The following is a 17,782-nucleotide window of genomic DNA, read 5'->3' on the forward strand; positions in this document are numbered from 1 at the left end:
ACCTCTCCTCACCTAGGATCCAGGACCCACTGCCCGTCCAGCAGTCGTCTACCTGCGATGCACAGAGCCCCTCCACCCTGTGTGCTCAGCGTCCACTCCCAGGGCGCCTCTCCTCGCCTATGAACTGCATAGTCATTTTACAGAAACTCGAATGCATGACCCAGTGCTGTCACCCCATTTTACATGGAAGTTGAACCAGGTCCCTCCATCTTTGCCAAAAGTAAATTTGGGCTGAGAACAAGGCTTCGAGACTCCAAGTGTGGTAACCTCTCCACCAAAGCATGCACACACGGGGTCTCCTTAGTATTCTGAATAGGCGTCCTTTGAAAAGATCCAAATAAAAACTACACAGATAAACCATGTTGCAAAAGAAGTCTCTACTACATGCCTTTAAATAGTGGAAGGTTCCTCTGGTTCTCTGAAGCAGCCCCATTTATTAAGATGTGATAGACACTCAAGCCTGCTAAGAAATTAGCGAAGTGTGCCCGGGCGGCATCTCTACCCAGCCCAGGGAACAGAACCAGCACTGCGCCAACAAATGCTTCCACATGTGCTCTTCCCAACAAGGTACTGGAGCTGCTGCTCCAACTTCCCAGCAGTACCTGATAAGACAGAAGATGCTAAAGAATACACTCTAGCGCCTGTAACTTCCTGTCACTGGACTGGACTGCTATCCACTGGCATCTGGTGGCTGGGGTGGTCATTTCCCCCGAGAAGGCTGTTTCTCTCCACTTAGCCTGTCAGCGTCCCAAGGGCAGGGACCGGGCAGAGCTGCCTCACATCACCACACTCACGGGGCCACCAGCAGGCTCAACACAGATCCTCCCTGTGCCTGACCCCCGCGGGGGTGCAGTGCTGACAAAGGGAATACTGTCCGAGGCACAAGGATCTGGAAGCAACAAACAGAGCGTCCCGGCTCATTTCCTTGCCCCACAGCTTCTGGAAGCACAAGGAGCTGAGATCAGCCCAGGCCTGTCCTGCAGGAACTTGGGAAAGGGAATCGTGGTATCGGCTACTCAGCCATCTGCAGGAATGTTCCGGGGCTCAAACACAGACACGCCCAGGCAGACACACCATTGTACCCAGCACCAGCCTTGCAGAGGGCAGACAGACAATGGTCCACCGCTCCCACTATCCAAATCCATGCCGCCATCTGGGCTGCCTGCTCATACAACATAGGCTGTCTCTCCTAGACTGCTTCGGGGGAAGTGACCATCAAGAGATGAGCCAGAAAAGGGGCCAACTTAAGACTCCCACAAAGATCACAGCTATTAAGAAGGGAAGGACCCTGGCCTCTCACTTGAGCACTGAGTGACCTGTGACCTCCAGCTCCTGGTTTTAGGGTGATGCCCCCTCTGCTTATACAAAGCCCCTCTCTACATACTCCACCCCCCAATTCTCTCTCTCTCTTACACACGCAGGTACACGTGCCCTGGGATTCCTGGCCTTCCCCATGGACCCAGCACTCCGAGATTGCAGGACCCCACCCACAGAGGGTGGGAGGGAGGGAGTGGCAGAAGCATGCCAATCCGGGAAAAGGCAAGACACACTGGAAAAGCCGGTTTGGTGCTTCTGTTTCAACGGTAACTGGGGAGTCACTGCACGTTATCAGCACAGCTTCAGGGAAACAACCCGCAGCACAGTCAGAACTGATAGGCCAGGGCCGGCCCGGTGGTGCAGCGGTTAAGTTCGCACATTCCGCTTCTCGGTGGCCCAGAATTCGCTGGTTCCGATCCCAGGTGCGGACATGGCACCACTTGGCAGAAGCCATGCTGTGGCAGGCGTCCCACATATAAAGTAGAGGAAGATGGGCATGGATGTTAGCTCAGGACCAGTCTTCCTCAGCAAAGAGCGGAGGACTGGCAGCAGATGTTAGCTCAGGGCTAATCTTCCTCAAAAAAAACAAAAAAAAAAGAAAGAACTGATGGGCCAGGCTGAGCTGGGGGGACCAAAGTGAAAAGGGACCCCTTAGTGGTCCAGCCACAGTGCAGACAAGGAGCGAGCCTAGACGTGCCTGTGTGCAGCTCCCCAGCCACATGTGTACATACACACCCTCTCTGAAGCTCAAAGCTTCTCCCGCTGTCCAGCTCTCTGTCTCCAATACCCCCCGCCAGGCACTGTTATTCTCAGAAGTAACAAAGCCAACCCTAAAATACTTTCCACACCACCCCACTGGCTGGCCCTGCCTGCCTGAGACATCTGACCCCCGGCCTGGCTTAGCCCATATCACATGCTGGGATAGGGCCTACAGTACAAGAGCGTAGCTCCCTTCCCACACCAAACAATGCCACCTGCTTGAGCAGGCATGTAGGCTTCAAAGTAGGAAGGAGGAACCACCCAAGAGGCCAGAAGCACCACCATTCTAAGCATAAGAGTGGTTCTCAAGGTATCAGAGGGGCCGGCCAGTGCGGTGGCGCAGCGGTTAAGTGCACACGTTCTGCTTCGGCAGCCTGGGTTTGCTGGTTAGGATCCCGGGTGTGGACCTACCCACTGCTTGTCAAGCCGTGATGTGGCAGGCATCCCACATATAAAGTAGAGGAAGATGAGGACGAATGTTAGCTCAGGGCCATCCTTCCTCAGCAAAAAAGAGGAGGATTGGCAGCAGATGTTAGCTGAGGGTTAATCTTACTCAAAAAAAAAAAAAAAAAAAAAATTAGGTATCAGAATCTCCTAGAGGAGTTTCTTAAAAATATCATGTTGGGTTCAAACCCCCGGAGAGCTGGACGCAGGAGGTTTCGGGTAGCCTGGGCTTTGGTATTTCTCAGAACATATCCCCAGATGAAAACCACTGGTTTAGAAAAAAACAGTTCAACCTGAGGGTTCAAAGACAACCTCTAGACAACACAGATGAGTGGCTGTGGCAGTCTGCAGCCTGGATTTCCCATCTGAGATGGGAGGCCGAGGCAACACTACTGCCTCCTCCCTCTCTCAGTACTTCCGGAAGCCTCCAGGACCAGCTCAGGAGCAAAACAGGCCCCTGAACCACCAAAGAGAAGTCAAAAAAGCCATGCACTCAACCTGTGGCTCAGGGGCCCATGCACGGTTCACTCTTCCTTAGACACAGGACTAACCACCTTGGCTGTGCGAGCACCAGAAGAGCGGCCACGCGGCGAGAGGCCGGCGCACTCATAGCATCAGGGAGCAGCGGGGATAATCCCGCTCTCCTCACAAGGTTTAAACCCGTTTATCCACATCTCTGATCCTGCGCCTGGGATTACGCCACATGGGGGCTGCTCCATGGATGCACACGACTGCCTGAGAGCAACTAGAACAAACATGCGATTCAAACTACGACCCATTTACAGGCAGCACTGTACACGTACGTATTGTAAGTATATAGCCTTGATTTTCTCAGCTATATAAAAAAAGTGAAGGATTGGCATACAGGAAAAAACCCAGCAACGGTGAGGAAAAGAAAAAAAAAACTAGGCTGTTTAATGCCAAATAAATGATCCCTAATGAATCCTCTGTCCCTGAGAAGGGCGTGGCCCACACAGGAGAATGCCAATGATCAAGGAAAGCCTAAATCAGACGTCTTTTCATCTATTTGAGGAGAGAGGTTACATGAACATCGTCTAAAACAGCTACCAAATGATTTGAGTTTATACGTTTTCGCTGCATAAAAGGGAAGGATCCTGCATAACTGAAATGCACCTGAACAGGATGACTCTGACAGGCCTGCAGGGCCGTCGTGAAGACCAAAAGGGACGGGGACAGAGCTCTAACAAGCAGGCGCGGGGCAAGACGGGCGCTAACAAGTGAGCCAGGAGAGCGGGGGCGCGTCCCCCTCCCGGGCTATCCCGTGTTGGGGGCAGTCCTCTGGCTGCGTACCTTTGGCATGAAATGTCCAGCCCCTCCGCCAGTACTCCTGCAGCTGGACCCGCTCCTGCTGCCCCAGGCTGCACACCTCACTGTAGAACTGCTGCTCGATGTGCACGTAGGCGGCTGGGATGGCACCCGCCACCCCCTTGGCCCCAAAGAAACCATTCACCTCTGGGGAGGCCAGCAGGATCTGGTACTCGGCCCGTGTGCCCAAGACCAGGTCCATGTAAGCCTGGGTCAGGTTGAAGTAGCCGGTGGTGAGGTAGACCTTAGCACCTCGCTCGGCCTCTGTCAGCAGGGTCTCGGTGACAATCTCGTCAATATGGATCTCAAAGGGCTTCATCTGGATCAATGGATAAATCCAGGTGTCGGGGGCTGGCCTCCGGTCACCAGCAGCGGCTGCGTCTTCCTGGGTCCAAAGGGAGTCGCTGTGGAAGGTCTGGGCATGCAGCATCTGCTGGCGGGTCCTAGCTGAGTTGATCACATCCATAACCCTCTTATTGGCTGCCTGGCAATATGCAGCTCGGTCACCTAGGGGACACATGGGAAAGAGGAATAAAGGGCAGAGAAATGGAGGCTCTGGACTCCAGCGCAGCACAGGGGACATGGCACATGTCCCATTAGACTTCAGTGAGAACACTTATCAACAAAGACCCGTGCAGGAATGACAGAACAGAAGGAGAGCGAGCTACAAAGCCTGACACAACCATGACAAAGCAAGCTTCACGGGGCTGGGGACAGCGCAAGGGAGGCTCCAGGACAGAGCATGGACGGGCAGGCTCAGGCCCCTTCGTACTGACACAAGACACCGGTGACAACTGGCTGTCCAGACACAATGAAGGGAAAAGAAATGATGACCTTAAATGTTGTTAGGGAGAAAAGACAGAAAATTAACGAGCTAAGGCATCCAACTAAGAAGTTAGGGGGAAAAACAACAGGATAAAACAAAAAACACAGTATAACGAAGAAAATTATAAAGAGAAGAAATTAACAATGAAATCAACAATACAAAAATGGAGAATATCAATACTGTCAAAAGTTGATTCTCTGAAAAGACTGGTAAGCTAGCAAGCCTTCAGCAAGGTGGGTCAAGAATAAAAGAGAAAGAGGGAAGGACGGCTGTCCTGGTCATCCTTACTCGCTCACACACTCTGAGCTGGGAACAGGGACACACACCTGAGTGTCCCTCAGGGCTGGGCTACAGAACAAAGAGAAGGAATGGCCTGTGCATGGAACCTTCCTTATTGGCACCGAGGAGCCACCAGGGAAGGAGGCAGCCGCCCTCCACACGTTTGTCTCGGCTGTGAGTGTCCCTGCATCTCTCTGTTCACTAATGCCGTGGGACCACCCCTTCTGAGCCGCCCTGGCCCCCGAGCACGTGTGTTGCCCAGCTTCCCCGACCTGACCCCTGAGCACGCTGACTCTCATTCCTCCCTGAATGTGGGGCCCTGTTCATGAGTGGCCTGTTGAATTTAACCAGGGTTCAGCCAATGTTTTCTGTACGGGCCAGTAAATATTTTAGGCTTTGTGGTCCAGAAGGCAAAATTGAGGATAATACATAGGTACTCATATAACAAGAGAAAAAACAGATTTCTATAAAATTTTTAGTGATAAAATTCAAAATATAATAGTCATAACTGAGCATCCAGGCTGGCAGCAGGCAGGCAGGCACACAGATCACGGACTGGCTCCGAGGCCCACAGTTTCCCTGGCACCCAGGACAGGGCTTCCACCAGACATCCCCACTTGGATGCTTCCATTCTGGGTCGGGGACCTAAGGCCCTTTCTCCTTCCCCGGACTGGGTTAACCCCTTCCCTGCTTTGCTGGCACTGCTGCAAATTCAGCAGTAGACCTTCTTAAAGGCCACCAGGAAGCCAAAGCCACAGGAATCACAGGAATGCAAATGCCCCCAGGAAGCTGGCTGCCAGGATTTGCTGGTTCCAGAGAGCAGAGCTGAGGGCTCTCCCATTTCACTTCCCAGGCAGGAGGCCACAGACCTCAATGGAGCTGAGAGCCACAGAGCCTCTGTGCTGCAGAGCTGGGGGCGCTGGCCCTGAGGAGGGCAGTCATTTAGCAGACTGCTTCCTGTAAGCGCAGGACAGGCTCCTGGCTCAGCCCCCGGCACCCAGACCCGAAGCTCACATCCCCGCCTTCCCAGGCCGGCTCCCTCACCCACAGAGCATGACTGACGGCCAGTGAGTCACATCTGTCTGGCTTCAGAGACAAAAGCAGAATGAGGCTCTGCCACCCCAGTCTCCCAAGCCCGAGGCAAGGCCACCAGAGGCGTGCTCTCTTCAGCCCTCACCCCACCCCCACAAGCCCAGGACCCTACCTTTGTAAGGGTGCACCATCCCCTCCGCCACCTGCACCGTGTCATCCCCCCGCAACTGCAGGGACACGTCCCCCACCGCGCCCACCAGCTCCGTGAAGAAGTCTGCAACCTCGGGACAGTCCTGCAAGAACACGTAGCGGTCCTGGCGGTTGGTGAAGTAGGAGTCACTCAGGTTTGCACTGCAGGAAGGAAAGAAGCAGCTGAGGACTCAGGTAAGAGTGTGTCACGGCAGGCCCTAGTGACCCAGGGCTCAGGTTAACCAGCAGGAGCAGGGGAGTGACAGGCTCGGATCAGGACACAATAGCAGCAGCCAATTAACAAACAGCTACTGAGCATGACCACTCACAAGAGACAAGATGGCACTAAGGTGACACCAAAAAGGGAACCGCAAAACCCTTCCCCTCACAGAGCTGACAATCAGCTGAGAGAGGAGATGTGACAATTACTAAGCCAACTAACCACACAGGGCTAGTTACCAGTCCCGTGCTTTGCAATCAAAAGACCTGGATTTCCATCCTGGCTCTGTATTTTTCTTCTTTTGTTTTTTTGGGGGTCTGCCTATTCAAGTTATCCATCCTCTCCAATCTCTGGTTTCTCGTGTATAAAGTGAGGAAAGTATGACAGAGGGTCACCACGAGAATTAAACAAGACGTACACACAAGGGGCTTAGCGTGGTGGCTAGCACACAGCAAGTGCTCAACAAACCGTGGCTATCTCTTAATCGCCCTTTGTGAGTTTCCAGCCTCCACAGCAAACACGGTGCCATGGAAGACACCAAGAGAGCAAGGCAACCAAAGTGGGTTCTCAAAGGCTTAAGGAGACAGATTTTCCCTTCTCCATGTTCTGCTGACTTCCACCCTAGAGAACTTTTTTTTTTTTTTGCACTGAAGAAGAGTCGCCCTAAGCTGACATCCACTGCCAATCTTCCTCTTTTTTTTTTTGGTACATGAGCTGCCACCACAGCATGAGCAATGACAGACAAGTGTGTAGGTCTGCGCCCAGGAACTGAACCCCAGGCCACCGAAGCAGAGCATGCTAAACTTAACCACTAGGCCACCAGGGCTAGCCCACCCTGAAGAAGATTAAGGGGAGATGCTCGACGGAGGGAAGCAAGCTCACCCACTCAAGATGACATTGTTGTCAAAGAGGTACACTTTAATGTGCTGCAGGCCAATGGTCTCGTTGAAGCGCTCAGGGATCAGGAGCCGAAGCAGTCCTCGGAGGTTAGGGGTATGGAAGAGGGAGACTCGGACCTGTTCTGGAAACCTCTGTAAGAGCGGGAGCAGCATTGTGCGAGAGTTCTTTCTACCTGAATACATGGGCGAGCAGAAAAACAAGGATGGGCGACTCACACTAGGTAGCAGACCCACCTGCCAGTGAGGAATCACCCACTGCGGGCTCACGTTCGCCTGCCGCCCGTTCAAATCGGGCAGACCACCTAGTGCTTCTTCCAGCCGGGGAACTCCGACTAAATCTGTTCTCAACACCAGCCACGTCTTGAGGCAGCACTGGGGTGGTCGGTGCTGCAGATATCTGCTGTTTTAGCCCCACCTCCTCCTGGGGTGTACCACTCTGCCCCTATTCTCCTCATTTCTGCTCTGGGCGAAGATGACTCTGCCCACCCTGAGCCCTCACCCCCAGCTCCCCAGGCACACAGCCTGGCCTGGGCCAGTAAGCACCCTCGGAGGCCCTGATGGATGGCCCACGGACCACTCAGGACCTCTGGTCTGACCAGGAGGGAAGCAGTCTCACTTCCAATGGACAAGATGCCACGGCAAGACAGCCCCGGGGCCACCAGAAGCCACCGCACAGAGCCTGAGAATGAAGCCAGCCCAGAGGAAGCAGGGCCAGGAGCTGGGTCCTGGTGACACAGCTGAATCCCAAATCATGACCGGCCTGAAGCAGGTCAGTCACGGGAGTCAAAACAATTCCCTTTTCTGCCTAAGCTATGTTTACTTGGGCTTTCAGGCACTCACCACAAAAGGAATCCTAACAGACATGAGGCAGTCCTGGGCCAGCCTGGACGGTCTTAAATGGCCTTGCCTCTGCCTGAGGACCCGGGAGGCAACAGTGTAATTCCTAAAACGGAGGCTCTGAAAGAGGGAGAATCAGGGCCGGGGAGAGTGTCAGCCCTACCTCGAGAGCCTCGTGTGAAGTCCAGGAGAATGGACACCTTGAGGTCTGAAGGAAACTTTGTTTGGAGTGACTTTTCTAGAGTGCTTTCCAGGCAATCCACCTATCAAGAAAAGAACCCCGAAAGAACAGAAGTATGAGATCCAAAAAGATGATTATGTATGAAAAAACAAATCAACTTGTCAGCTGAGACCCTGCCATCTTCTCTGAACACACATGCGCACCATGAGCACTCAGGAGCCAGCGCAGCAGAACGTCTTCAGTTGAGAGGCCTCTGTCACGGCAATCAGAAGACGCCGCCTGCCGCCCTCTCCCACCTGAACCTTGTGGAGACAGCGGCCTGAGGTCCAGAAGCGTGTTGCTGAGCAGTCTGGACCTTGCCACTCCTGGACACGCTCCCTAACACACCAGCTCCCACACGTTTCACCAGATCACGCTCACAGACATACAACAGGCAGTGCCCAACACATGGAGAGGACTCAGTAAATACTTGTTGAACGAATGAATCCAAGACCCAACCTGCCCACGGCCATTCTCCATGGGTTGGACACGACATTCTCTTCCCAGGAGAACAAACAGGCTTCCCAAGCTTGCAGCTCAGGGGACGTCCTGGAATCAGAGGGTGGCCTCCTTCCTAGGTGAGGAAGAGGAGAGTGGAAGCACTTATGCTCACCCACCCTCAATCTCCACACCCCAACCCCTGCTGTCTCCCAGCTCCTACCTATGGGCTTCTGAACAAGTATGAACCAAGAAACAAAACTTATTGTGGGCAATGGGCCACTTCAGACCTCAGAGTAGAAAGCCATCCCAGAGACAAGACAACAGAATGATCTCATTCACAGACTCACATCAACTCAACCTCTGGATTCCGCCCACACACCAGAACCTGCACTGGACTCGTACCACAAGGAGCAAGCCTTACACAAACCTGCTGATTTCTGCTCCTTCCCACTCCTGCCCATGTCACGGTAAGTGACAAGTACGGCATGACAGCAAGTCCGGGGGAACAAGGCTTGCTGTAGACCTGACACCTACACCAGCCCTTGGCATGAGCAGCCAGCCAGCCTGACCTGCACTCCAATTCATCTGTCTAGTACAGGCTCAGAACACCTTTGCTGTAAAGGACCAGATAGTAAATATTTGGCGCTCTGCAGGCCAGATGGTGTTTGTCACAATTACTCAGTTCTGCCACTGCAGTGAGAAAGCTGCCATAGACAAAACACAAATGAATGAGAGTGGCTGTGTTCCAATAAAGCTTTATTTATGGACACAGAAATTCGAATTTCACAGGCTTTTCACGTGGCATGAATATTCTTCTTTTGATTTTTTTCCAGCCTTTGAAAATGTACAAACCATTCTTACGTCACAGATTAGACAAAACAGGCAGCAGACCACATGTGGCGTGTGGGCCGTGGTTTGCCAAGCCCTGGCCTGGAGCAGCCTAAGGACCCCTGTGCAGGGTGAGCAGGACGCTGGCCAGCACGGCCAGAAGGCCCAGGATTAGACCTCCCTGCACCCCTTCACCACTCCTCTGACACACCTCAGTATCTGAGGCAACAAGAACAAGAGCCGGCCACAGACGAAGGCCATGGAAGGGCAGCTCAACCCCAACTCCATGGGGCTCTGCAGCCATGAGGTTTCGGGGTGATTCACTGCTGCTGCTAGGACCACCTCCCCTTAAACCTTACCAATTCCTGTTCCAGAGGACCTGTCCCCAGGTAGAGGGATGCCATCACGACCCGTCTCTTGGCAACTTTTATTTGCCCCTGAAAGAGGAGAAACAATTCAAAATTCACAATCATCATTTTCACAATTCACTGAGAAAATATAGTCCTTTGACCTTGGCAGCAAATGATAATCGAAGCTGGATTATCCTCTATCTTCACCAACTAATATTTACAGCAAGTCCAAAATGTGTATGGTAGCCTACCAAATCAGGACCCACAATCCTCACACAAACACTCAGCCTGAAAGGACAGCGTGACCTAACTGTAATACGAGACACAGTGCAGCCCCTGAGAGAGGAAGGAGGCCTGTGCACACTGATCTGGAAGGACACCCACAACGCACAGCTGGGAGACAAAAGGCAGGTCACCCAACACAATGCAAACCATGCCTCCACTGTTGACACCCCCTCACTCACCTGTACAGGCAGACACACGTGGGTGTGTGTGCAGGGCATGGAAAACACACACCAAACTGCCAAGAGCTGTCCCCAAGGAGGAGAGCTAGAGAAGGGAGCGTGGGTGCGAACTTGCCCTCTGCTCTACCCCCATCTGCATGATCAGGGTTTTTTAACAAGCATGCATTACTTTCGAAAGGCAGAGAGACAGGCACCTAGGCACATACACAGAGGAGACCAACATTCAAAGATGACACGTCACATCAGTCCTAACATCCGGTGTCCTCCCACTAGACCTGCTCCAGCCCCAGGAGAACAGTGACCAATCTCTGGAGTTCTAAGCAGTCCCACCCCAGAGGAGGTGGCAAGGGCAGAAAGAATGCAGCACAATCAAAGGTCAAGCTCCCGAAGGGTACACAGGAGAGCACGGCCTCGCAAGAGGAGCGAGGAGAAAGCATGGCACACGTCTGTTTTCCTACCAAGAAGGGATGTCGCACCCACAGCCTGCACGGTCCACAGAGGAAGAGGGGCATCTTGCCTGAGACGTACATGAACACACCACTGGGAAAAGGCTCACATCCAAGAAAAAACAAAAGAATTTCCCACATTGGCTGCTTCTTGTGTTTTGTTATTTATTAAGAAGGATGCTTGTGGGGAAGGTGATTAAGAAGAAAGGAAAACAACAAATAAGGTATAAGGCAATTTCATCCAGGCAGCAAAAGACTATTTGACTGTGTACTGTGCGACCCAGTCCTCTGGTGCACTCTCAGCTCTAACGGGCCCAGGGACCAGCAGAACCGCCGTATTCTTTCTTCTCAGGGAGCACAGGCCGCTCTGTCTTCCCTGGGAAGAAACATCCCACTCAGCAGAGTACAGGCCGGGAGACTCTGCCCAGGACTCAGTTCAGAAAGCAGGAAAAGGAGGCCTCGGCTTCTTCCTGGCCTGTAGGTGAGGCCCCTCACGCCTCCACACCCCCACCCACCCGTCCTGGGCAGGTGTGCAGCACGGCCCGGCCTCCCGGCCTGGGGATCATCACATGGAGACAGTCAGTCATCACCCAGAGCTGATCAGGGCACCGAGAAGAACATCCTTTGAAAAACCTGCTTCTTCAAGCCAAGCAGAGAATCAAGTGGGAGCAAAGAGCAAAAGGCCTCAGCATCAGTTCTGCACAAACAAGGACACACAGGACAGACAAACTGTGCAAGGAAGTGGAGGAGAGCACATGCACATGCACATACAAACGCACGCACACTGTCTTGTGGAATGAGCCAGGCAGAAATTAAGTATGGATCTACAGATCAACACGGCAAAAGGTGAGAAAATGTGCAAGCATTCAAATGCACTAGAGCTCATTCTGTGGAAAAGTGAATCTCTACATATATTTTCTATTATCTCCTAGCATTCTGCCAGTCTGACCTCATCATACCTTAATTCTAACATCATTGTTAATATGAACTCAGAAAGTTCATGTTAATAAAAATTAATTGGCATTGAATTACTTCATTCTAATTAGCAGTTTAACCTCAAGTAACTAGACATGGCATGAACATCTGAGTAATGTACTGAAAGCTGAACCCCACAAATGCAAAATTGAGTATCTGTATCTCTACCAGGAGAGAGAGGCACAAACTTCAGACAAAGTCACAGAAAAGAACCAAGATTTTTACACCAGGTATATCACATCTACCAAAATGATACTACTGTGTCTTGGAGATGTTTCCAGGGGCAGGGGTCTGTCATGACTAGAATAAAGGTTTTTTCCTTCCTAGACATCTCTAGCAGAGACATGTCCATGTGGACCACATGTCCTCACTAACCTCTCCTTTAGCAGTCTACACTTTTAACATAGAACAGAAGGAATCAGTCGGTCCATAAGAATCCAAATCCAGGACGTGACACTCACTGCCCCACGCTCTGAGCTCCTCTACCTGGGACACCAGCCACGCAGGAGACCTTCTGACTGTAGCTTGACTTAATGATTTGTGAAGCTGAAAACTAACAGGCAGGGCCCACAGGAATAAGCTGAGCAGCCATCTAAAGCTTCTAGAACAGAAGGTGCTTCTGCCCAGGACTCACTCAACCTTATGCCCCAAACCTCTAACTCAAATGTCTTTCCTTCTCTCCTTTAGACACAACTTACCTTCATGAGCTCAAAAAACTCGGCTGGGGAAGAAAGCACCCTGACGTGAGAACTGGAGACTCCAAACTCTGGAACCAGGTTTCTGATCCACTGGAACCTGTGCACGCCCTCTGGACACAGGCAGCAAGGAGGGGAAGTGACCTGGGGGACAGTTGGGGACAGCAAAGGACCCAACAACAGCCATGGTGACCTGGTTAAAGAGACATGCAAAGGGTCATACTTCTCAAATACTTCCTCAAAAGTCTGTCTCAGGGGCCGGCCCCATGGCCAAGTGGTTAAGTTCACGTGCTCCGCTTTGGCGGCCCAGGGTTTCACCGGTTCAGATCCTAGGCATGGACATGGCACCGCTCATCAGGCCATGCTGAGGCGGCGGCCCACGTGCCACAACTAGAAGGACCCACAACTAAAATATACAACTATGTACTGAGGGGATTTGAGGAGGAAATAAAAAGAATATTGGCGACAGTTGTCAGCCCAGGTGCCAATCCTAAAAAAAAAAAGGTCTCACTCAGCTACTTGGGGGGGAAGATGGAATTTTGGGGAGAGGTCAATTTCAGATTTTCTAGACCATTTTAAGTGAGCCCAAGTCAAACTCTTCAAAAGCATTTTTCCTCCAGCCCCTACTAGTCGAGCAACTTGAGAAGTACCGATGCCTACGGACAAACTCCAAACTTTAAGTTGATTCCAAACAACTCCAAATTTAGGGCAGCCGCAGGGAATCCAGAAAAGCCACTGGCTGGTTAGTACTGCCACCCCCAGCAAATGCACCTGCACAAAGCCGGTGAAGGCTGTCTAGAACAAGAGCGAGTCTGGCATAAGTCTGATGATGCAACCCAGACTCGCAGGTGTACAACTGATGAGATAAATAGGGCTGACAGGGAAGGACGGAGAAAAATAAAGTTTTCTCTTTAATACTCAGATATTGAGAGAAAAGCTGGAGCAGAAAGAGGTCAGGGAAGAGGAGGTCATCTCAAGAGGTGCCCACGGTGACAACAAATGCCCCTTCACCATTGGACACATCCTCCCTGGGGTCACACCCCGTGTCTGGCCAGCACTTGTCCAACTACATGAAGTGGCTCCACTCCACGGAGACTGAGATGGCAGTAAACACGGTCCTGCCCATGGACACACATCTCTGCTGCCCAATGACTGGAATACCTGCAGGGGCCAGAGGAAAACTGACCACACACCAAGCGCCCCACACAAGCCCGGCCCTAATCTGAATTCCAGCAATAGCAGCAGGAAAATCCTCTTCAGTACGTGACCTTCCACCACGGCCTCAAGAGGGACTCTGGGGAAAGGACACTTAAACACACCAAGGCCTAAAGGGCCACAAATTCCAGGAAGATGATTTCATTTACTTGCTTCATGATAAAGCACTGAATCTTCCCAGGGTTTGTAAATGTCCCTACACAGACGCCAGATGGCCCACAGCTGTGCTTCCCAGAAAGCCCACCGGCCTGTCACAGCCGATTCACTGCCAATTCACTGCCAAGAGAACTTTAGTCGATGGGTGGAAGGTACCAGCCCTCCGGATCTGCATCCTGGGAAGTCGGGGACTTGCCATGGGCCTCAGAGGGCAGAGGTGAGAAAGCAGCCATCCTTTCCTGCTGTCTCTAAAGACCCGCTCATGAGCATCAGCTTGCTCAGTTTCTCTGGCTTCCAGGTAATGAGCAGCAGCTTGCAAATAAAAGGCCTCGGCACGTAAACAAGGCATTGCTGCCTCCACTGCCCAAACCGGAGGCTATCCGCCCGCTGTGCTCAAGGCTAACTTCCAGAGAGGAAAGATCCTTCAGACCAACAGAAAACCACAAGACGACGAGAAAGTTGCACAACAATCTATCAATTTGAAGCCCCAAAGGGGGCCTAAAGTCTAATATTCATTAATTAAACATAGTCTATTTGAGGTGGAAAGCCCCATAGCAGCGTGAGATCAACTTATCTCCCAGCCTCACTGCACTTATCATCTCTGAGACCATATAAAAGAACCAGGGCGTCACCCGCCGCCCCAGGCCATGCAGTCTGGCCCCACGCATCCTTTATCTGGGCCAAAAGACTCACATCAGCTCCCAAAAAGGAAGATGAGGAAACACCTCCTTGGCACACGGCAACCCAGGAGAGGGCAAGTGCCAGCTTGGGCCTCAATCCAAGTCATCACGTGAGCAACTATGGATCGTGGAGCACAGAAATGAAGAACTGGACATGGCCCCTGCCTCCCACAAACTTGGTGGCCTCACAAGCTTACACACCTGAAATCATCTAAGAACAACACAGGAGAAAATGCTAAAATTAATCAAAGGTCAAAATATACAGTGCATGTGCTTCCAGTGATCAAAAACGGGAGCCGGCAATGCCCGAGCTACTGTGAAGGCTTTACAACACCCTGCCTTCAAAGGGGCTTTGAAAACCTGGTAGGACTCAGGGAATGTGGGTGGGGGGGTAGGTTGCTGCAGGCAAGGAGAGGCGTGAGCAAAATGAGAAGCAGGAACTGGCAAACACCACCATCGCCAGAAAAACCCAGGAGGGTCTCAATAGGCAGCCCAGAGAACACACACGCCAGGAGTCTACCGGGGTGTCCGGGTAGGATGGGGGGGCCGGCACCCGGACACACCCTGTAGACTCCTGGCGTGTCCGGGCACCGGCCCCCCCATCCTGCCCTGGCGAGAGGCTCTGGCAGGCTCCTGGCGGGATGGGCTCGGGCGCCCCGGGCTACCTTGGGCAGGTCTCGTCCCTGTCAGGCGGCTCGCCCTGGGAATGTTCCACCACGGCCTCAGTCCAAGATTTATTGAGGGCTTTTTTATGTTAGCTTCCTGTTTAATCTGTGTACTGACAGGTTTATTTTTGTTAGAGAGGAGAAGGAGCTGAAAGCCAATTAGGTTTCAGGGATTCACTGCGGAGGAGACCCAACTCTTGAGTGGCAATTTTATATCCCCGAAGAGGAAGGTGCTTTGGAAAGGAGAACAGAGTTTTATGAAGGCCCCACAATGACAGGACAGGCCGGGGAGACCCCCTCGAGACTGGCGACACCCAACACCTAACTAAAGGGCCTCCGCTGGGGCAGAGGCAGTAAGCCGCGCTCTGGGTGCGCACTGCTGGCTTCTTGGGAGCCTGCTCGGGGGCCATCTTTTTCTTTCGCCTCAGCAGGAACCCCATGGGAGTTAGTTCCCGCTTTCCACCAGGTGACTCCTGGGAATCTTCTCAGAAATGGTGTCCCCATGCTAGCAGCAGCCCCTACTGCACCCTAGTCCCAGTCCCAGGGGCCGGCCACCTGCACGGGCGATGCCCTCACTTCAGGAAGCTTGACCAAGAACTACACGTCCCAGCTCAAAAACTTAAGCCCCAAGAGACTTGAGGAGGCAGGGAGCTGCGGTTACTTTACCAAAAAAGCAAAGCTGTCACACTCACATTTAGAGAACTAAACCAGCACACACACAATTTCCACATCTAGACTGGGCTCCCTGAATCATCTCCTTCTAGATACCACCTAGCTCCTACCGCTGGTTCTGGGGAGGAGGAAGTGGTCGGGCATGGGGGCCCAGATAAGAAGGTTCTGCCCACCTGGCCTCTCGAAGGCCGCTCCTTTACTCCAGCGTATCAGCGAAGTTTAGAGAACTGGGCCAGGGCAAGAGCAGGGGCAGCCCGGGATCTGCACCCAGGCCAGCGCCGCTTCACCATCCAGCCCCCGGTTCGGCAGCAGAGGCAGCAACAACACACACACACAGGCCACACTGCACAAGGGCCCACAAACTGCAGTGCTGAGGGAAACAGGACCGGCCTCCTCTCCAGAGGGCAGGCTTCAGGCACCCACAAGACACCTGACTCCGGGTAAAGGTTCAGCCACGTGATTTAAGCCTTTCCATGGAAGCTGCAGTCAAGTTCTCTGAACTGGGGAGTGGTCTGGGCCTCAACACCGAGGACTCCCAACCAGGAGCCCTGTTCCTCCTCCCAGAGAGGGGCCCGAGGGAGTAGGGTGAGAAGACGGAGGGTGGGTAGGGGTGACTCTAAGAGGGCACAGTGAGTATGAAGGGAGGGGTGCAGCGGGGCGGGGGCAGCTTCTTCCCACCATCTCTAAGAGGAATCCACACCTGAACTGCCTTGACTAAGGAGGGCACACACTGACTCTCCTGTCCCTGAGCTCCTAGACTAGGGGCCACCACGCAGTGAGGACAGAGCAGCACGCCCACCCCCAACTCATGAGAGGCCTTGGGGAACGGGGGAGAAGGCATTTCTCCTCTTTGTGGGGCCACAGGAGTGTTCTACTTCACCAACACTTTGAAGCTGTGCGTGCTCCGTGGAAAATACTGCCACACCTTGCATTTGCCCTGTGTCTGGACATGCAACAATGTGCCTGGAGGTCCGACCAAGGCCCCACATGGTCCGTGGAAAGATGACAACAAAGAAAGGCAACCACCAGAGAATTACACCGAGGTCGACGCTTCACCTTACACGCCCCCTCCCCAGCTGTCACAGTTTCAAAGGATACAAGTCTGCTTCCCCTGGGCCACAGGACGAAGTGTCACCCCCTACCAGTGGGACACAAATAAGCAGGCCAACGTCCTAGGGTCTTTTCAAAATAGGGGATGTGGGGCTCTGAAGAAAGACTATAGTGATGCTAACCACACATCCACAATGGACAGGACAGGAGCTCAGTTCTCTGTACCGCACATGGGGCATTAAGCGTCCCTCCTGTGGGCTCAGAGTCATGCGCTAAAGGTTCACAAGGTCTTCTGGAACTGTAAGATAAGATCCATGGTACAAACTCTGCGGCTTGGAGCCCACCCAAATCTGTACAAAACGATGAGAAAAGAAGTTTTTAAAAGAAACTGAGCTTTCCGGATTGCTTAAAAGAAACTGAACTCTCCAGATTACAATATTTTCAGAAACTAGTTTTTAAGAAAAACCCACCCTCCCCCCTCAGTCAGACACATTTAAACGTAAAAAAGTGAACTGATGAGAAAAGAGCAACACTTCCTGAGAAAGGCTCAAGAAACTACAAGAAGGTACTGTACTTCCTGCAACCCTGGCAGCAGGCAGCCCTTCCTGACTAATGCAAGACCTCAACCCAAGTAAGGGAAATGAGTGTGAATTCCCGTAGCTTACACAAGACCAACGGCCCGCTGAACTCCCACAAGAAGTCCAGCACGAGAGGCCATGGCTGCCAGCATTTGGCTACAGGCTGGGCAGACTCTCCTCTTGGCTTGCCCAAAAGGAAGTAGATTACATCGAGGGAAC

The 17,782-nt window shown here is 52.5% G+C and overlaps 1 protein-coding gene and 1 non-coding gene across 2 annotated transcripts in view; both read right to left on the reverse strand.

Moving 5' to 3' along the window:
- Nucleotides 1-17,782, reverse strand: part of PGS1 (phosphatidylglycerophosphate synthase 1) — a 38,593-nt gene that overhangs the window by 16,500 nt on the left and 4,311 nt on the right. Inside the window, exons 2-7 of the mRNA XM_070225875.1 lie at nucleotides 12,551-12,740; nucleotides 9,977-10,054; nucleotides 8,292-8,391; nucleotides 7,275-7,464; nucleotides 6,156-6,334; nucleotides 3,832-4,353 (exon numbers count right to left, since the gene is read on the reverse strand). Of these exons, the coding sequence (XP_070081976.1) occupies nucleotides 3,832-4,353; nucleotides 6,156-6,334; nucleotides 7,275-7,464; nucleotides 8,292-8,391; nucleotides 9,977-10,054; nucleotides 12,551-12,740 (1,259 nt within the window). The remainder of the gene's footprint in view (nucleotides 1-3,831; nucleotides 4,354-6,155; nucleotides 6,335-7,274; nucleotides 7,465-8,291; nucleotides 8,392-9,976; nucleotides 10,055-12,550; nucleotides 12,741-17,782) is intronic.
- MIR9106 (microRNA mir-9106) lies at nucleotides 8,221-8,339 on the reverse strand. Its single transcript, NR_128133.2, has one exon. It is a non-coding gene; the product is annotated as a microRNA mir-9106 (primary transcript).

This window comes from Equus caballus, chromosome 11 (assembly GCF_041296265.1).
Source record: "Equus caballus isolate H_3958 breed thoroughbred chromosome 11, TB-T2T, whole genome shotgun sequence".
NCBI lineage: Eukaryota > Metazoa > Chordata > Mammalia > Perissodactyla > Equidae > Equus > Equus caballus.